Genomic DNA, 22,320 nt, shown 5'->3' with positions numbered 1-22,320 from the left:
CCAATGCAGATAGAAAAGCTACAATTCTCATTAAGAAAGCTTGCATGATGTGCAACGTTTATCTAGGCTACTTTAAGGACACAAATGCACAAGCACAAGCTTAAGGTTTGATGAACCTTAAGGTGGTGTTTTGCTTATTATTAAGATGTAGGCTACTTTGTTGAATGAAAGGCAGTCTAATATAGCCTATTAGTAATAAAACAGTGAGAAAATGATCAGTCAAGACTCAGATACCCGCGCATGTAGTCAAACTAATGCAGTGATACAGTATAGCATGCCTATTTCTTTTATTGTTGTAGTGTTATAATCAACATTTTGTCCACCACTCAGTTTTATCAAGGGGTTAAGTGTTTTAAGGGGAGTTGTGTTTACCGCAGCCGGTTGTAGCCTCACTCCCTCATCTCTGTCCCTCTCCTCCTGAGTCTCCTCCTCACTGTGCATGTCACTGTAGCCGACACCAGCACCACTATCATCGGCCACGGGGGCTGATGGAGGTCCTGCTACTGGCCAAAACATGTCTGTCCATTTGGCACATTTGGCAGCGTTTTTTTTCTCACGCAGCTTCTCAGCACCTCCTTTGCGTTTCTTCTCCATGATCTCTATCACTGTTCTAGCCTGGCAGCTGCACACCCGAAACTGCATGCAGGCAGAAATCCCAAAGAGGGTGCTGTTTAAAGATATGCTGTCCTCTCCATTGTCTTGGTTAACGTTATCCTCACCTAGCGCCACTTCACAGCTAGCTGCTGCTGTAGCGGCATGTTCATCGCTTTGGACTGTTGTTCTTCATGTCTGTATCCCCAACAGTAGTCATAAAGAAAGTTTGTCATCTTTGGCAGCGTTGCCAAATACTTATCGGCGTCTTTTTTTTTTTTTTAGACTCATCTTGCTTCGTCTGTTTGTGTACTTCCCAGCTCTCCTGTCACTGTGTTTATCTTTCGCGCCGCGCACCGTTATGGACTAGTCCATTTCAATTTGAAAGTAGGGGGTGTATGGAAAAAAATAGTCTATGTGATATTTTTGACTCAAGTGTTTTTTGCCAGCCCAGAGTCAATTGAAAAAACAATGGGCCAATTAAAAAATAAATGTTTCTTATGGGCCAATTAGGGTCTTTTTTTTCGCGCTGAAGTAAATTCAAAATAATAATTAATTGTCTGGCTAATCCGGGGCCCCTGCACACGTGGGGCCCCTAGGCTGCAGCCTCAAAAGCCTGTGCATTAATCCGCGCCTGGATGGGACAGGTGGCCGGCTAGCGTTAGCTTTCCACCTAGCTCGAACTCCTGCCCTCGTTCCACGTTTTTGCTTTCTCGCACACCGCTTTCGTTACCGCAGGCTGTGGTGCTGGTCTCCACAGCAGGCGAAGCTTGCGTAGTGTGTTGAGTATTGCGTCTGTAATAAAGTTTCCTGCATATTCTCCGATCTGTACCAATGTATCCCGGTGGTACACATGTGCGGAAGTTTGAATGCATATAATTGCAAGGTTGCAGCTGAAAAAGTCTTTGCCAGACAAACATTTTACATTCTACTGCAGCAGCTGCTCCGGCCGCCTCTTGTTCTTCCATCATCCGCAACTGTTCCTCGCTGTATTGCGGCTCGTACAGGTAGCCACGAGCATCAGATTCGCGCACCAGATCTTCAAAATCCCTTTCTGCCATGTCATCTTCAAAACTCCCTTCCGCCATCGTGGTTAGCCTACTAAAGTATGAATTAATTACTCAGCTTTCTCCACAGAGCAATAGCCTATTAGCTTAGCTTCAAGATGGCTGACACTGTTTGGACATTCTGGGAGTGAGATCCCACCCCCTATGGGCGGGTTGAAAACATGTGGAACTAGCTGCTAATACAGGCTGTAGTCCATAGCCTCTGGACAAAAATGCCTCCGATGACGCAAAATGGCGATTTTTGCGTCATCAGAGTTTTTTTTCCAGACGCACAAGGGGGGACACTCGTCTCAGGGGGACATGAGGGAGGGAAGCACGGTCATTCGAAAATACTACCGGATTTCTACCAATACAAAGCTTAATGCTAATCGGTGAAGTATCCCTCTAACTTCCAGTTAGACACGTGACGTAGAACGTGACTTTTACCCCATTTACTTTTATTTTTAAATGGGACACGACTGGCGGTCTCCTAGGGAAAGATCCTGTGATTGGCCCAACCTTCCTCCTTGGCGCTCTTATGCTTTGCTCCCGTCATAATTACTACAGCCACTAAAGGGCGACGCCCCATTTTTCGGGGGAGGAGAGTCTCACAAAAAGACAGGCCAAAGGACTCTTACTTTGATTAAAAGTGTTATGGAATAATATACTGCTTTATTATGTTTTAATAGGATACTTGTAGGACACATGTGAACTGGCCTTGACCCCCTGACTGCCCCAGTTTAGCTGCTCTGTAATGTAAAATAGATTTTTGGTTTCCTGCTGGCTCTGTGAATCCCAGTTCAAAACTGTAACCTCAGGTGGATCATTCTTCGTTTATGAGTAGTTTTTTTTTTGTGCTAAAAAATCAAAAAGGAATTGGCTTAAAACCAGCTTATTTACTTGTATTAAATCACTGTCACGGCAAAGCTAGAATATTGACTCGCCCCAGAGAGATTAAATCTCAAGCTCTTTTCTTTTGTTCCACTTTTGGAATGCTTTTCCAATCTGAACCCGCTTAAAGTCTGACAACAGAAAAATATATTTATTGCAGGGTGGGAAATTACGCATGGATTTATAGAGAGGAGTCACAATCCAATTACTGGGTGACTGTGTGAAATGGAAAGTGTGAAGCTAATTTCATTAATATTCTGTCTTGGAGTATTTACGGTATTGAGTTGGCGGAATTAACTCAAGTATTCCTTACACATATCTTAAATGTCCTACAGCTGGCACATATACGCTTCATTAACCTTTGTCATTTTCCACCTTTTTGGCCTCATCATTTACAGTCGCTCGCTCACGCACAGACATGCATGCACTCAAACACACACAGTCTACTGGTGTGAAAGTCTTCGAAAAGTCAGATTATTTTCTTATCCATTGCTGATAAGAAAGGTTGTCTGACTGCTGTATTTCTAAGAAGCCCTGAGAAGACTTTTCCTAACAAAAGGTTATTCTCCTCTGCTAAAAACAGGCTATTTCCTAACGGTGGCAGGAAATACGGCCTTCTATTTAAAACAGATAACTTAACGGTCGCAGTTTTAAACATGTCGTTAACATTGTTAAAAGGTTGCAGTTTGGTTAGGTTTAGGCACAATAACTACTTATGTTTAGGCACCAAATGTCTCAGTTAAAGTGATGGTTCGGAGTAATTTCACCCTAGGGTCCTTTGCACCTTGACCTCGAGCCAGACAACCCCCCAGAAACTTTTTTTTCACCTGGATCGAACATTGGGAGAGTTAGCGTTATCAGCTGAATAGCTTAGCGCAGGCGCTAATGGATCCAACTGTGTATTTCGTAAGTTACCCCACTAATAATGCCCAAAATGATACCAAACTTCTACAGTAGTACAAATAGGTTATGCACGATGGATTGGGAAGTTTGTAAGTACACCAGGAACCAGGAACGCCAGAAAAGAGATACAACAAAAATATTTATTAATTTAATGATTAAATAAGGTAATGTCTCCAAACTTACCTCAATTATAACTTGTCTCCTGCTAGTTGTACTACAGCACTTACTTTAAAAAAATAAGTTATTTAATATTTTTGTTGTATCTCTTTTCGGTGTTGTAATTTGTAGACGTCCCTAAGCACTTGTCTTACTGCCGGTAGCAGTAGCAGCATAGAGCAGAAAACAGGCAAGTGTTATTTAAATAAACTCCTGGTGTACTTACAAACTTTCCAATCCATCGTTTTATGAGTGCATAACCTATTTGTACTAGTGTAGAAGTTTGGTATCATTTCGGCCATTATTAGTGGGGTCATTTACGAGATACACAGTTGGATCCATTAGCACCTGCACTAAGCTATTCAGCTGATCACGTTAACTCGTCCAATGTTCAACCCAGGTGAAAAAAGCTGTTGTTTGGCTCGAGGTGATGGTGCAAAGGACCCTAGGGTGAAATTACTCTGAACCATCACTTTAAGTTTAGAAAACAATTGTGGTGTTGTGTTAACATCAGTCGTTACTTCACTTCCTGTTAAGCATGTGATGCAGCAACGCATTCTCATGAACGGCTCCGTATGATATCGTACAAAAATGTATGCACACCAAAACAAATTATATCCTACAAAATAAGGTGACGCTGGCTGGTCACGTGACGCCAGCTGACTACGAGCTCCATGACGCTGAACAGCAGTTGCTAGTCGTTTAAGCCACTACAGAGTTTTGTGATGCTGGCTACAGACCTCCGTTGTATCAGCAGTAGTTGTGGTTCAGTTACCTGAGAATAGGTGACTTTGAGCCGGGTACAAAGCGACACAAGCTGCCGGTCGTTTCGGTTAAATTAAGTCCACAAAATATGAGCATTTTGCCGCGACAAAAGTTAAGATTAGGCCCCAAAACGACTATGTAAGATTAGGAAAAAGATGGTGTGAAAAGGCTTTAGTTTTCCCCGGTAAGAAAACACCGCTCTCTGGTTTGAAAGTCCTGTATGTTAACACCCCCCCACCCCATCCCCCCCCAAAATCCTCCCTTCGCGGCCAGCGGCATTCTTATACAGCGTCTGTCAATGTAGTGAATACAGCAAAAAAAAGAAATTAATAAAAAAAAAGAAATTAATAAAAAAAAGAAATTAACGTGGAATGCTTACGATTTAAAGTGCTTAACTTTCCGTAGCTTTTTGAATTAATGGTTCATGAGAACAGGCTGGACGCAGAACGTGACGAGAAGTTATTTTCAAACGGGACACGAAACCCGGTCTCCTGGGTGAAATTCCTGCGTTTGGTTGACCCATCCACCCCCTCCAACCTGCCTCCTTACGTGGAAATGTGTCGCCCTTTCACGTTGTCACCTTACTTTCATCTTTGCCCACATCATAATTACTACGTATTTATTTAAAGGATTGAATAGTTGAGCTTAAAATACTCGTTAAAATAAGGGAGCACAATTGCAAATAACTGTCGTCCGTGAAATGTGTGCCCTGGACATGACCACATAATATTTCATGAGATGGTGGAAGCCAATATTCATATTCATATTCACACCTGTCATGTGTTTGTTTTGGTGTGAGGAGCCTGCGCAAAATTAATTCATGGGATCTCATGTAAACATCAACATGCAAAAGTTTTCTTTTGAGCCACTTTAGCATGCAGGAAGGCTGCGAGTGGAGTGAGTGAGGAGTGGCAATGACTGTAGAATGCATAAAAGGCAAAGGCCCTATATTTTCACACCATTTCCTGGAAATGAATAACATTACGCTACAGGAACCCTCTCTGTTTTGTAGTATCTGTCCTCCAGCCTCTTCTCTTGTTTATGATTGAAAAGGTTAAATAATGTTTTTTTTATGCAAGAGAGTAAACCAAAAAGAAAGCATCTTGCATCAGAGCTGTAACAATCTCCATATTGCATTTACACATCTCACCACTGTGTATTCATCTTTATCTTCTGATATGGTATGTTAGTAGAATACACATTTCTGTAAGGATACCGAATCATCCCCCATGTGCCAGAAATACATCAGTCAATTCATTTATAAAGTTGTCTACTTTATGTTTCCGGGGAGTCAGCACAGCATTAAGTGGAATTTGGAGATCAGACTGCGTTTGAGTGCATTTGATTGGATTGGTCAGCATGTGGCTCACACATGTGGCATTATATCTGCCTTTTGTGACTGATGAACCGGTGTTAGTGATAACTGCTGTTGCCCAGGCGAATGCTGACAAATGACTCACTAGCATGAGAGCCCAGAAACACTTTGCTGTGCGATGCCCTACTGAGAAGGATATTGACTGTGAGAGGACTATGTATTCTCTTTCTCACGGCTGTCTGATGACATAATGGGCACAGAGAGATTGTCATGCCAAAGGCCATCTCTAAACCACATGTAAGCCCCTGTGTGTGTGTGTGTGTGTGTGTGTGTGTGCAGAGACAGTAGCTCCGACACTTGTAAGCGGCTTGTAATTGACAAAAAAACAAAGCCGCACTTTTGCAATTTTGAACATAACAACTAAAAGCTTGTTTTGTCACATCAATCAGTCTATCTCATGATAGGTACATTAACTACAATAGGCCTACATCAGACAATAGACAATTTTCGGAAATTAATGAATAAGAGCATGCTTTTTCGTTTAACAGTACATCCGCCAGAGCGCCATTAAAAAAAAATGGAATTATTCTGTCATTGTTCATTTTGTTTCCCTCCTGCCCTGACTTTTCCTAAATACAAACTCTGCACATTAACCAAATAGAGGGTTTTTGGTGTTGTTTTTCACCACATAAAAAAACCTTAATTCGCCAGAAGAAGTGCCGATTTACATGGTAAACGCTCCTCCACAGCCGGATGGACGCATTTGCATGAAGGCTATACATCGCATTGAGACAATGAAAGGAACATAGATATTTTTGTATTTGCATGCCAACATTCACTCACATAAGTATTCATTCTGTCAAATGTGTGAAATATCAGAAATTAAAGAGAAACTAATCACTTTCACACTTTCTTTCTGACTATAAAATTTTTGTGTGCCGATGTTTTGCCAAGTTGCTGACAATTAGCCTCAGAGACATTGTGTCGACTGAAATGAAACTAAAATGAAAGACACAAATATTTTTCTAAACTAGAGAGCAAATGAAAAAAGCACATTTTACAGTGTTATGTTTTGTGTGGGTTCAAGATGTTAGATAAGTTATCTACAGTAGATTTGTATTGTGTGTGGGGGCTGCGTGTGTCCTTGCTGCTATAGAGATTACTGCAGCACTACAGAGATGGAGAAACATGACGCATTAATGGCCCATCAGCGATAAAGAAAGGATACAGATGCTCTTGGGTGGTTATAGTACCCCATAAGTGCCCGGCGGAGCTAGTGTTAAAGGTCCCATATTGTAAAAAGTGAGATTTCCATGTATTGTTTTGATTAATAAGAAGGTCTAGGTGCTATATAAATGGGGTGAAAGTATCAAAAAGCACAATCCATGGAAAATAGATACAGTCTGTTTTCAGAAACGGTGCCTTTAAACCACTTAAAGATTTTAATCCTACAGTGCCGCAACAATCATTCCCCAGCTGCAATGACGGTGCAGAGATGGAAGACCCAGAAACACTGACCAATCAGAGCAGACTGGGCTTGGGGGGCATATTAAAGAGACAGACACTAAAACGGAGCGTTTGAGACAGAGGGTGGATACAGGTATATTCAGACACACAGTATGAGAAAAATAATGGGTTTTTGAACATTAAAGCATGTAAACATGTTCTAGTAGAATACCCAAAATAAAAGTATAAACCTGAAAATGAGCATGATATGGGTCCTTTAAGTCTGGAGGAATACTCCAAACAACATAGAACTTTCATGTCATAGTGGGGAAGATAAGGGGGGAAATCGTTCACAAGTGGATACAAGCACCAAATTTGGTGTGGTTATCCCTCTGGGGCCAATAATTTGAAAAATAACGTTAGCCACTTGATTTTTCAAAATGGCTGCCATTTTCCAAGATGGCCGCCATTTCCAGCATTGGAAAACACGTATCTTGCCACATAATTTTACTCATGGGACATATTTATAAGGTCAGTTTAAAAGATCTTCATCAGATTTTGAGAGACTCTAGTCACCTCATCCCGCTCCCCATTTCTGAGTGAGTCCGACTGTCCTGCCTCCGACTGAACATGTCAGGTCGGCCAAAATTAACGCCGACAGCCCCTCCAGGACTGACGACGGCACGGGACACACCGAACAGACTCGAGTCACTAACCTCGCCAGACTGTCCAACGACCGATAATTGGCCGTATGTGTCAGCACCTTAAGACCAAAGTGATAGCATTTACACCTTCCACGGCATTCTGCTTTGCATCCATATTTGGTCAGTTGCTGACAGCTCTCTACAATTGGTGATAGCTCTGTCCAGAAGATCTGCCATAGATCACCTTTCTTGGTCCATCCCCACTCAGAAGGACTCAGTATTTCTGGCTGGCATCGAGTCTAATTTCTGGCTGCATCTGCTTGACTCCAGATGCAGCCTGCCTGGTAGGCTGAATACTTTACATGCTGCAGCAATGCTGCTTGAGTAGGAGGAATGGCTTCATATGGCCTTTGCTTTCTGGCAAACAAGTCCAACCTGGCTTCATCTATGTCTCCTGCTTCGCTGGATCTGTCATACATCATGACCACAAACTTTTCTAAAATCTTCAGGTCGCTGTCATTAGTGTTGGGTGGTATACCAATTTGTACCATATACCGGTATTAATTTCCCATATGATATGAATTTTTCATATACCGTAATACCAATGCATTGCCGCAGAGAGCGGTACAGTCAAAGTAATCTGCGAGTGAATTGAGAACGGGACCCCTGTTAACTCACTCCTGGTAGTAACTTTATAACACAACAATTAATAACCCACAACTAACTCTCTTTAACAGGATAAAACACCATCACACACAACTATTTGTGACTTGTATTTCTAACACTAATAATTTTACATTTACAAATTTACACCGCCGAACAGCATGCTGGGTAACATTATAGCTGCTAGCTAGCTAGGTAGTATAATAGTCCATTAAGCTGGGAGAGGCTCCGGTTGCTACTACACATTCAAGAACCAAGAAGAAAGTTGGAGGATGAAGAAAGACCGGAGATACGCCAGAACAACGTGTGCTCAAGAGAGGAGTCGTCTGTTGTTTCCAAGTTTTTTGTTTCTGAAAAATCAGACATAATTTAGCCACTGTTGTTACCCGTCGCTCTAACATTACTTGGTTACTCGGCCGTGCGAATGTTAAAGACATGTCACTTCAAGCATGCAGCGGAGCAACATTATGAACGCAATCCCCGCTTGACCGTTGAGAACGACGTCCTCCTTCAGCACCTTTTTCTTCAAAGAACTGACAGAGACTTGTTCCTGATGGAAGAAGTTCATGCAGTTATTCTTGATTGGCTCATAAAGTTTGGGTTCTTCTTATTCAAGTCCTTTTATGAACTGTTGGAACCAGGTTTTGCATCTCTCATAGTGCATATTAATCAATGCAACTGCACTTGGGTTTGCAATATCCTTTGTGTCTAGTGAAAACAGATCCTCGCTCTCTTCCTTGAAAGGATTGCCCATATCTTTCATGACACTGTTGCTTGTGGATTTTATCAAGAAACAACACTTGAGCTCGTTTTGTCTGCTCATGGTGGCTGGTTTGTTCTGTGCCTTCTTTGGCTCCAGATCCTGCATTATACTGCAAAACCAAGCAGCTGATTTTAGGACCAGATACCATCCACCTTCCTAGGGCTGATGGATCTTCAGTCAGATCTATTGCACCCCCACTTCCCTTTATTACAGCATTGGCCGTGTACATTGGCGTTGGGTAGAATATACACTGCCGTGACGATCACTGCTGTTAGCTCTCTAGGTAGAAAAAAAAGGCAGACATATACTTGAGGTCAGGGGAACAGTGTTTATCTATAATTGTCCCATTATTACACCAGTTCTCATGCATGTACATACATAGCCCCCCTCCTCTGCTCTTACCGAAGTCCTCAGTCCTCAGTCCTGTCCCAGCAAAGCAGAGTGCGACCTGCTAGCTGCATGCTAGCATTGGGTATCCCCAGGTGAAGGCAGGTTTCAGTGATAATCAAAACACAACAGTCACAAACATAGCGATTTCCAGCGAGTTGTAATTGCAAGTCGTCCATTTTATGTACCAGGGATCTGGCATTGGAGAGATACAGGCTCAGTAGAAGTGGCTTGTGTGGTTGTTTTCTTAGCCTTAGCATAACCAGCGGTCTTGCTAGGTCGTCTGGGATGTTGTGCATATAATGAAAGACACTCGAAATAGATATCTGGTGCTAGTCACCGATGTCCAAAAGGTTCTGGCAGGTGTAGCGGATGTTCGCAGAAAACAAGCAAGAAAGAAGTACAAAACCGTGGATTGTTTTGGATAGCATGCAGCTAGCAGGTCACACTCTGCACCCTTGTGAATTGAATTACATTATTTTACATTTAGAAGGTAGACTACATGCTTTAAAACACTTTAACTTGGAAAACATTACTCTTTTTTCAAATATCCCACAAAATCACCTGAAATTTCTTAAAATTTCATAATTTTATGATTTACATCAACCTCATTAGATCTCAACATTAGAGTTAACTAATGATATAAATAGTTTATGATGTTGAATATGGGCTCATTGTAATTCTTGACCATCAAAACATAAGGGTAAATATCATCTTGTGATTTATCATGTTTGGTTCAAGAGATATGATGGAAAATACATATGTTGGTTATGGCGGAATCCAAAATGGCCACCACACCTGTCTAGAAGCCTTCATTTATGTTGTGTGTGGTATCATTGTAATCGTTGACCATCAAAACATAGGGCTAGACATCATCCTTTACGCAATTGAATGTTTTGTTCAGGAGATATCATGCAATATACATAATTTGGCAATGGTGGAAAGTAAAATGGCCGCCGCGGCTGACATGATGTTTTTTTGCGATGGCTAACGTACTTTTTTGAAAGAGCACTATCCACTGAGTAATTGTGCGAATTTTGGTGCTTGTATCCACAAGTGAACGATTTCCTTAAAAAATGGCACTTATCTGCTCCACTATCAAGTCAATATACCTACAGTCCAGAATCATAAACTTGTCTCAAAGGACATTACAATCTGCCTAACATACAACACCCTTTATTGCAACAAGTCCTCCAAGCCATACAACTATGTAATTCAACCCATAGGTGTCATGTCTTTGCTGTGTCAAGTTTCTGTTGTTTGTTTCATGTTTTCTGTTAGTTTTCCATTTCCTGTCTAATTTTGGTAGTCTCTCTGTTATCCCATGTGTTGTCTTGTTTTACTTCCTGTCTTCTACTTTCCCGCCTGTGTGATTACCTGTCCCCACCCTTATGTGTTGCACCTGTGTCTCATTGTCCCCCCTGTCTTGTGTATTTAAGTTCAGTCTTCCTCTTACCCCAGCGCGAAATCGTCTGCTTCCATGTGTTCAGCCTTTGAGCGTTTTTCCCTGTGTCTTGTTTTCCTGCGTTCCTGTTTTCCATGGATTTTGACCATTGCCTGTTTTCCCGGATTTCCCTTTTGCCTGCTGTTCACTGGACACTGTTACTTGTGCTTTATTAGCTTGCTAATAAAACCATTGTATTTTACGTACCTGAGTCGTGCATCTGTGGGTCCATTTTCTTTGCACGTGATAATAGGAGCGTTTCATTCAAAGAATTCAAAAATGTTCATTCAAAATAGCCTCCCATCCTCATATCTTAACCGGAGAACATAACGGTCACAGTTTTAAACATGTTAACATTGTTAAACGGTCACAGTATGGTTATGTTTAGGCTCCAAAGCTAGGTGACAGTCTCACATAGCCACCTGGTGAATGGTCTGGCTGGACCTATTATCATTCTGCTGTAGAGGGGAAAAAAAACACCCTGGTTTGTTCATATTTCTTTAAACCATTAACTATCGTCTCGGGTGGCACTAAAATAGTGTTGGCAGGGAACTTGTTTGGTGGAAGATTTTCACATGGCGAGGCCAGACCTGACAATAAAATATGTAAATAAAAGATATATGCAAAAGATTTGTAAATCTTTATAACCGTTCCCCAAATAACCCGTTCTCACTACCAATTCGTAAAATGCGGACGCTTGGTAAGTGTCTCTCAGCGTCAGATGCTGACACAAAAAGCACTCTTCAGCGTCTGTATGGAACGCACCGGGCACCGTAGCGAGTAGTATGAAAGAGCAAAATGCTGCGTAAAGGAGGCAAGTTGGGGTGGTGTTTGGATCAAACAACAGGAGACCCTGTCCCGGTCTTGTCCCGCGTGTCACTGAAACATACATTTTGTAACATGTCAGTCAGTGCGTGCTGAGCCAGAGCGTCAAAAGTGACGTCAAGAGTCCCGACGTTAAAGGAGACTTTTAGTGTGAATAACAAAAGCCAAAGGCACATGACCAAACGTCTGTATTTTACGCTACGGGAGAGTGACAATGTGTTGGACCAAAAGAACCAAGCAGGCCTGCCTTATTGCACGTCCAAAACTTGCCATTAACAGCCTGGAGTTTGCTAGTTCGGAGGTAGTGGTTGTTGTTTCTTGAGCAAAGGGGATTTTGAAAACAACAACGCGCTGATAACAGAAGGGGAAGAGAATGCACGGTAAAATACATAGCCAATGGCTGGCTGATGCCCACGGTTTACATCTGATGAGTCAGTAGTTAATGTAAGATGTAGACTAAAGATTATACATGTACATGTCTTTTTGTCATAAGTCAAAAACATAACTCAATTAGATTAGTTTTTTTTTTTACTTTCTTTTTTGTGACATTATTCTCTTTGTCTGTATTATTTAGTTTTTTTTATTTGATTCAACGTTTATGTAACCATTGTGGCTAAAGCTAAATACTAACTTTAAAACATGAACTTCCTGGGAAGAGAAGACGTTGCGTAGTAAAAGATCGATGGGACACCAATTGTTTTAAATGAATAAATCTGAAACCCTCCTTTACCTTCTCTAGCTTGAATGGCTGTTACAGTACTGTAGGTTATTAAGTTGGCATAAATAATATTTTAAGATAGACTTTTAAGACAATAACTTCATATCAACATTAGGGCTTTGACTCCGAACTTCGTTATTCCAATATCATTCGAATATTTAAAAAACATAATGGTATTCTAACGAATATTAGGCAGCCCTTAATATTCAAACCTGTTACGGGCATTATTTTGTAAATGCATTTGCTTGTGAACGTTGTTTTCAATTCAGATTCCGTGGCTTTTTCACGCATTTCAAAATGTAACTACACGTACGACGGCGGCGCCGCACGACTGTCGGCCGTGGCTTGGTAGCGTAGCATTCCCCCCCTAATTCTCAAAGAAGGCTGGCTCGCCCAAAAAGTCGCAAAGTTGGTAACGTTGCCCTGAAAGTCTATGTAAACTTGTGTATTGTTAATGCGGTGACATTTTTCATCCATTCATTTTTAGTTTCCTTATACCTGATAAGTTCTGATACAACTTTATCCATTATTTTAGGAGAATATTAACTGTAAATAAAATGTTACTAAAAAAAATTATTTTCAGCCCTGAGTAGTGTCTGTAGGTAATCATGCACATTTTTGATTCATTTTTGTATTTTAGAACATTTTTAGATACATGCTCTTAACTTTTAAAACACACATAGTTTTTCTCATACTGTCTGTGTGAATATACCTGTATTCACCCTCTGTCTGAAACGCTCTGTTTTAGCGTCTGTCTCTTTAAGCCCAGTCCGCTCTGATTGCTCAGCGTTTTCAGGTCTTCATCTGTGCTCTCGGAGACTCTGCACCGTCATTGCAGCTGGGTAATGACTGTAACAGCGCTTTCTACTGAAACTGTATATAGTATAGTTGTGGCATCACAACTGTACAGAAGTCCTGACGGCTTGTTTAAAGGCACAGTTTCTTTCCTATGGACTGTGTGATAGGATTGAGTGTTTTGATACTTTCACAGTATTCATATAGCACCTTCAAACAAATCTCTTCTGCTTGTTGCCTCTCCTTAGCAGTGGTTTCCTAGCAGCTACTTGACCATGAAGCCCTGATTCGCGCAGTCTCCTCTTAACAGTTGTTCTAGAGATGTGTCTGCTGCTAGAACTTTGTGTGGCATTCATCTGGTCTCTAATCTGAGCTGCTGTTAACTTGCGACTTCTGAGGCTGGTGACTTGGATGAATTTATCCTCAGCAGCAGAGGTGACTCTTGTCTTCCTTTCCTGGGGCGGTCCTCATGTGAGCCAGTTTCGTTGTAGCCCTTGATGGTTTTTGCGACTGCACTTGGGGACACATTCAAAGTTTTCGCAATTTTCCGGACTGACTGACTTTGTTAAAGTAATGATGGCCACTCGTTTCTCTTTACTTAGCTGATTGGTTCTTGCCATAATATGAATTCTAACAGTTGTCCAATAGGGCTGTCTGCTGTGTATCAACCTGACTTCTGCACAACACAACTGATGGTCCCAACCCCATTAATAAGGGAAAAATTCCACTAATGAACCCTGACAAAGCACACCTGTGAAGGTAAAACCATTTCAGGTGACTACCTCATGAAGCTCATTGAGAGAACACCAAGGGTTTGCAGAGTTATCAAAAAAAGCAAAGGGTGGCTACTTTGAAGAATCTAAAATATAAGACATGTTTTCAGTTATTTCACACTTTTTTGTTAAGTACATAATTCCATATGTGTTCATTCATAGTTTTGATGCCTTCAGTGAGAATCTACAATGTAAATAGTCATGAAAATAAAAAGGAAATGCATTGAATGAGAAGGTGTGTCCAAACTTTTGGCCTGTACTGTATGTTGTACTTTAGTCAATATGTATCTTTAATGAGGGTTACACTAGGGGCAAGTATTTTCCAGCACCGGTATCGGTTATAGACTTTGCTCATGAGCACATAAGCACGCAGTAGGTATTTGACTTTTGCCCAAAAATCATATTCGAAGTTCGTTTGTTTATTAATATTCAAATATATTCAAATATTTATTAATAATATTTTGGCCATTAAATGCCTTCAGTAAGACCTATATTGATATCAAACCTAAGTTTGATATCAATACTATACTTTCAACAGGAAGTTTGGAGCTTTCACCGTAGCCTACGTAAAGTGACGTTTATACTTGTGTGCTGGTGTGTGTGTGTGTGCGCGTGCGTGCGTGCGTGCGTGCGTGCGTGCGTGTATGTGTGGCGGCGACAAATCTGGCGACTTTCTGTAGAAAAGACAGCCAGTATTGTCCAGTGAGCACGGAAGGTATTTCTCTTTTGTGGCCCCAAAACAGTCCCCAGTTGTGTGACTGAGGAGCAGCCCCTCCCTCCCCTCTGTGCTCTCTCCTCATGCGCAGCAGCACTGCGTGCAGGCAGGTAGAAAGGGGAGAAGGGACAGTGTGCGGGGTGCGGGGCACGCAACGGGAGAAAGACGCCGCTGAGCTGGCCTGGCCCTGGGCGAGCCAGCCTTCTTTGGGAATTAGGGGGGAATGCTACGCTACCAAGCCATGGCCGACCGACGTGCGTCGCTGCGACGTGAGGTTACATTTTGAAATGTGTGACAAAGCCTCGGAATCTGAATTGAAAACATTGTTTACAAGCAAACACATTTACAAAAAATAATGCCCATAACAGGTTCGAATATTAAGGGCTGCCTAATATTCGTTCGAATATCATTATTTTTTTAAATATTCGAATGATATTCAAATAACGAAGATCGGAGTCAAAGCCCTAGCATGCAGTGGCACGCAGTATCACATCCACACACACCACAAGCGTGCCTCTACAACTCTCTGCCACTGTACACTCCACTAATGATGAAAGTGTGTCTTGAGGTCCACTGATTCAATTATATTTGCATCTGATATTATCTGGGGATTTCTTTGGGATTTTGATTCTGGGGACAGGGCCAGAATGTGGCAAAGAAAATTTTGGACCTCTAAGAAAAGAAAGAATCTCAAGGGAAATTAGTGCTTTCAAGGCCTGATTGAGCATAGGCGGAGAGAATGAAGAGAGAGCAGACAGCAGAAATGGGAATGATGAGGCACACACAGCCACCCCACCTACACAGAGGAAACACACACACACACACACACACACACACACACACACATTTGTAAAAGATGTATCATACTGATTATATCATCAAGCATAACCGATACAAATTTTTATTATTTGAGATATGGCTAGCCCCAGCCTGATCTGCCGGCGATTTGATTTGTCCCTGCAGCTCAGGCTGGAAATCTGTACGTTTATCTATCCTGCTTCCGTTACAATTTTGCGTACAGAGTCCCAGACTAATGTTCAATTCACAGCTGTAATAATACACTTTACATCTCAGATGTGGCAATCGGTGTCGATCATTGCATTCTCATGAACACGTTCGTATGATATCATGTGAAAAGTTTTTTCCACGTACAGGAACCGTTCATCATTCACACACATTCATACACTGTGGCCGAGGCCGAAGGTGCCACCTGCTCATCAGATAAACATTCACGCACATTTACACTCCGATGGAACAGCATTGGGAGCAGTTCGGGGTTTAGTGTCTTGGCCAAGGACACTTCGACATGGGACAGCAGGGCCAGGGATCGAACCACCAACCTTCTGATTGGCAGGCGACCGCTCTACCACCAGGTGACGGTCTTTTCAGCGGCCGTTGCAGTAAAGTATAGCCGACAAAAGGTGACCATCACGCGGTGACGAAAGTTAAGTTTAGAAAAAAAAAATTGTGGTTTGGGTTAAAACACCAGTCCCCTTGAGTAGTACTCCCTAGACACTAAGTCCGGATTTCCACAGCATGCGTAACAGCTGTGGTCCGGCTCCGCTGCGTGTCTGCTGCGTGCTCCGCCGTCCGTCAACACCCACCAGGTCCCGATTTGTTGCGGCACGGCTGCGGCCATGACTGACAGCTGAAGTCACGAGGACCCACAAGTTCTCGGGAATTCACGTAGAATAGAACCACAAAACAGTTAGTTCCATCCAGAGGAGTAGAGGGGAAACAGCTGTGCTGTGTTTTCAAGGTGTAGTGCAGGGAAATATGATCCGCCGTGAGCACGGTGCATCACTTTTTATAGCTGTACATACAAATGGTTCATGAGAACAGCATGTATTAATTGACTTCTCTCTCTGTGCTCTGTCTTCGCTGCAGACCTTGATTCTGTTAAATGCCCAAAAAAGTGGTGCTCCACCAAATCAGCTAACATCGTCCCTTAATCTCTCATCCTTCTGTTACCTTCAGATCATGCTGCTGACTGATCCAGAGGTGGAGAGCAGTCTTCTGATCAGCTCTGATGAAGGGGCTACCTACCAGAAGTACCGGCTGAACTTCTACATCCTCAGTCTGCTCTTCCACCCTGAGCAGGAGGACTGGATTTTGGCCTACAGCCACGACCAAAAGGTTAGAGAACAGGCGAGGCTGGTTTAGCGGCCAGTTGTTCACAGGTATCAAAAGCAGCTGAGTGTTAAGTCAGATAAGAAACGTTGTAGGGATGCAGTGCCTCAGAGCAAGTTGGATTAATCTCGTCAGAGTTCATCAAGGTCATTCAGGAGAGAGGTGGATGCACCAGGGGCGATTCCAGGATTTTTTTAGGTGGGGTGGCATGGGGGGGAGACCAATAATCAGATTTTATCAGAATACAGCATAGCAAATCTGCTTAGAAATATAGGAACTATTAGATAGGATAGAACAGCACAATGCAATTCTGATAAATAAAACATCCCATTCATTATTAGTTTCACTTGTTTTCATTTTAAACAAATTGTATATCTGAATACATTTTCTACAGGGTCACTTAAAAAAAACAATTCCAGTGCTGTTTCCATGGTATCAGAATTTTGGATACTCATCATGGAAACATTAATTGGTCAGGTGACAAGGGCTGGGGAGATTGGCAGGACAGACAGCCAGGTGACAGTAGTCTGATCCAATGGAAATCACAATTGTCAGATTGACAGCACTCTAGCCCAATGGATTGGGGGGGGGAGCGCACCCCTTCGTCCCCCTTCTAGCCCCGCCCCTGGGATGCACATGGACTGTATGGTTCAGGTTGTTCCAAATTCACAGATACATATTTTCACCAGGTAGAGAAAAAAAATACTTTTTTAAGTGAGAAAGTTTGATTTTCTACATCAAAATTCTAAGATGAAAGATAATCTTCACCTTTCGAGTCAAAATGACAAGATTTTAGGTCAACATTTTGATCCTCTAAATCAAAGTTATGATGTTTACATTTTTGAAGTGGCAAGTCATTATGAGGTAAAATCAGAACAGACGAAGTCTGAATTCTGACTTTGACCAAGATAAGAACCACTAACTCATCATTATGTTTCAATATATCATATCTAAGTAAGTACAATGTATTACTTATTTCAGGTCAAAAGTTTATTTTTCACTTAGAAGAATATTAATATTAATATAAAACGGTAAACTATTACATGATTTAAGAATGAATCTAAGGTTTGTTTTACAGAATTTCTAATATCTCATGAGTTTTAAAATCTGTATGACTTACTGAAATTGTAGAATTTTTGAGTATTGAAAACCTTTTTTTTACTTAGAGCTGACATTGGATGTCTGCTCAGATTAATTATCTTTCTTTTATATGTTTCTGAAACTGTGTAATGTTCCATCTGATGATCATAAATGACCTGTAACAGCAAAAGAGAACAGTGAAAAGATTAAGTAGTAATGCCTCTGCCCAGTCCGATTTTTCCTGTGAAGTCACAAAATGATTTTCGGCAGGTAGACGGTGCTACAGTAACACATTCTGATGGGTCACAGATTTCTTTGTAACGCCGTAAAAGCCTGTGTTAGTGAGTATCCAGCCAGGTAAAAGGTAGCAGGAGATATCTTTATATAGTATATAGTATAGTATTTTAATGTTATTTTAGAGACAATTACTGGATTGTAAATGATTCTGAACCGTCCCTAAATTGGCCCTCGGGTATGTAATATGTCTATTTCATTGATAAAATAACTTTACAATGCGTGATGTGGTTGTACGTCTGTAGCCTAGATTAAATTACGTCCCCTTTCCATTTAGCGTGGACATTTTATTCTTTTTACTCCGTGTTTGTGTTGGCCTACTATTTTCTCTTACCTTGTCCCCCTGTACTTGTGTAAAGCGTCCTTGGGTTTCATGAAATGCGTTATATTAATCTAAGTTATTACTACGTTGGTTGCTACAACATTCTCTTAATGCTTTGGCTCGTGACCCAGTGACAGTGATACCTGGTTTATCTCACGAGACATCCAAAGTAGGCTAAATTACCGTATGCAACACTGGAAATGCAACGATGCATCTGTAACTTATTCTCTTATAGTAAATGAATGATTTTCTGTCCGAGAAAAACATTTATTGCGACTATATGACCTCCTGGTAACGCTAACACCTAGACCTTTACGACAGCAGGTGTGGTAAACACTACCACTTTGGTCCAAAGGGGCCGCTAGAATCAACACAAACTCAAAGTTACATATAGCCACTTTAAATCAAAGGAATTGTTGTTTTCTTTTGTCAAATGAAAAAGGGGTATAAATCCTTTAACTCCTTTTGTAGAAAAGTGTTTTTATATTTCTCAAAGTAAGATATCAAAAGAAGTGTAATTTTGGTATCGTTACTGACAGTCAGGTACATTTTAAACCCAGCTGTGTTAGTGCTTTTACCTTCAGAATGACCCTTCCAGAGCTCAGAGACACCGTTCAAATGGCTTTCAAATAAATAATCATCTGAGGAGGACATGCAAAAATAATTGTATTCGTGAACTAGTGAGGCAGGGAGGGATAGAGAGAGAAAGAAAAGAGAGAGGTTAAATTTATAGACATTTTAAAATAACCGTTTGCATTAATAAAATGCTTTTCTTCAGCTCAGCCCATTTGGGTCTAATGTTTCAGTTGTGATGAATTATGAAGGCCTTCTCCTTTGCTAAGGTGTGTGTGTGTGTGTGTGTGTGTGTGTGTGTGTGTGTGTGTGTGTGTGCACGTGTGTGACCATGCCTCCCTCTGAGTCAGCTTTAACTACTTGAAGGAACATCACACTTTCATTGTGCAGCGAGTATAGTCCCAGACACACACACACACACACACACACACACACACACACCACAATTTGCTATGTGGTAACTGAACCCCATAAACACCATCCCATTTTTAATTCATTTTCAAGTTGTGTTTTTGTAATTTTTCACTTCAGTTTTAGAATTCAGCCTTGCCTCCACCATACTATGGAATGCCGTTTCATTCAATATTAAATAAACAAATGCATACATAAATAAATAAATATATGAATAAAAAAATAAATATGCCTTTGAAATACATCATGAAATAAATAAATGAGGCAATAAATACATAAATAATTAAATAAATGTAAACATTCATATATAAATGAATCAATTAGTTAAATAAATATATTAAAAGCTTTTACTTATTTCATGGTACTTTTATTTCATAAATCCATGTTTATTTATTTCCGTGGACTTTTATTTCCTAATGCCACATTTATTGATTTCCCTCTCTATTTATTTCCAGTTCTTATATGCAAATCAGGGGGCGTGGCTATCTAAATAGTGGTAAATAGTCCCAAAGAAGTCCCATTCAGCTTGTCTCACCTCACCATCAATAGAAATGTTGAGTTAAACGTGAATTACAGCAGCTGATAGCCCGCTAGCTCACTTACCAACGTCTCAGCTAATGTTGTGTCAACCTGCAGTGATGAAAACAGCAGCTGGGTGAAGGAATTTGTCCACCTATAGCTAGCAATAGCAGTGCAGCACCCCCTCACAGCCCGACTCATAAAATATACGGCTACTACCACACCCCGTAAGGGGGGTAAAATGCGCCCTGTATTATAAATGTTTTTGCCCACCATAGCCTACTCTTTAGCTCAGTAAGTAAGTTAACTCACCTAAGGCCTTCTTCGGCCAATCTCCTCTCCTCTGAATCATGCTGGGTGACACACCAAACAGAACTGCAATTTCTCGAGTTGATAGACCAGACAACACAAAGTTATCCAGCATGTGGACTGGAATATCCGCCCTAGTATTTCCAAAAATTCTTCAATATGGGCCAAAACAGTATCTGCTGATAAACCATGTTGATCGATTTGATCTGCTAATGATAGCGTGCTATCTCGGAGCCCACCGATGTCTTCCATTACGTCCGCACTCTCACTTCGCCAGCCTTTCCTTGCCCACGGCTCTGTTGTGAATGTGAGAGATAGCCACGCCCCCTGATCTGCATATAAGAACTGGAAATAAATAGAGAGGGAAATCAATAAATGTGGCATTAGGAAATAAAAGTCTTCGGAAATAAATAAATGTGGATTTATGAAATAAAAGTACCATGAAATAAGTAAAAGTAAAACATTTTAATATATTTAACTAATTGATTCATTTATATATATGAATATTTACATTTATTTAATTATTTATGTATTTATTGCCTCATTTATTTATTTCATGATGTATTTCAAAGGCATATTTTTCTTTGTTCATGTATTTATGTATTTATTCATTTATGAAATATTAAATAAAACGGCATTCCATACCATACTGGCTATGAATGACTCCGACTGAATGCACTGCATGAATAAATGTAATTAGGGGTCTGGGCTTTCAAAACCACTACTAAATGATAATCATAAAGTAATGATGTCATGGGGTTCACATGTTTAAGGCATCAGAAGTCATCACAGTTTCTACAGCGTGAAAAGAATTAAAAAAAAATCTTGACTTTTATTTTGGACTAAGACTAGTGCTGGCAAAAAATGAACAAACAACAACAATAATCTTGTGAGCTCAGTCAAACTGGTCTGCCTTGGTATGTACTGCTTCCAGGAAATAGTCATATCCAGCATATATTTCTCAGTGAGAGACTATCTTGTCTGTAAGTAATTTGCCCTACCTATAGTACAACCGATATCAGTCTAAAGTGTAAGTACTCAGAATGCTTTTTTCCTTTTTTCCTCAAATTTCAAATTTCAAAAAAATTCAAAGTCGGATATCGGGTCTATACTCATGTCAGCTCAACGACCAACGTTTATTTAAATCAAGTAGAAAACTCTGTACAGACCTTGTTATGGTAGAATAGCTTTCTTTACTTTCTGTCAAATTTCTAGGAACCCCTTCTGTAGATATTACATATAAAAGTCTTGAGGTTATCTAAAGAGGATAGAGAAAGAAATGGAATAAGTTGAAGTTGACCTCATTTGAGCAGTATTATTGTGAATTATATACAGGCGTATACATGAACGGTACTGTCTTTATAAAATATCTTTTTAATAAACTGTACACTTACAAAGTTCTCAATGCTTCAGTGTACATGTAGGGACCCTCGTTATGCTACCGTGGAAGTGTGGTGCTATTTTGAGCCTTGTTAGTGGTATAGAAATAGCGATTTCTAGCGATTCTAGCGGTTTTAGCGGTTTGCGATAAAACTGGTCACATTCGATTAGCATGAAAACATATCCCAGAGAACGGTCGACTCGGTACACGTGTGTTATTAACCCCGAGGTTCATTTTGTGCCGGATTTGTCCTTTAAACAGGGTTAAGGTGTCATGAAAGATGAACTTAGCTATAGAGACCAAAATCGTTTTTCTGATCAGGCTGTAAACATTATTTAATTCTGCTGTAAAGTTGGGCATTTTAACATGGGGGTATATGGGGATTGACCCTTTTGGAGCCAGCCTCAACTGGCCATTATAGAAACTGCGTTTTTTGGCACTTCTGCATTGGCTTAATTTTT

At 40.8% G+C, this 22,320-nt stretch overlaps 1 protein-coding gene across 1 annotated transcript in view; it reads left to right on the top strand.

Moving 5' to 3' along the window:
• The window catches only part of sorcs1 (sortilin-related VPS10 domain containing receptor 1), a 171,403-nt gene that overhangs the window by 73,659 nt on the left and 75,424 nt on the right, over nucleotides 1-22,320 (top strand). Inside the window, exon 4 of the mRNA XM_028589998.1 lies at nucleotides 16,818-16,976. Coding sequence (XP_028445799.1) covers nucleotides 16,818-16,976 — 159 coding nt within the window. The remainder of the gene's footprint in view (nucleotides 1-16,817; nucleotides 16,977-22,320) is intronic.

Source organism: Perca flavescens, chromosome 2 (assembly GCF_004354835.1).
Source record: "Perca flavescens isolate YP-PL-M2 chromosome 2, PFLA_1.0, whole genome shotgun sequence".
Lineage (NCBI taxonomy): Eukaryota > Metazoa > Chordata > Actinopteri > Perciformes > Percidae > Perca > Perca flavescens.
The sequence above is the reverse complement of the archived record's forward strand: the minus strand, read 5'-3'. Positions and strand labels throughout refer to the sequence as shown.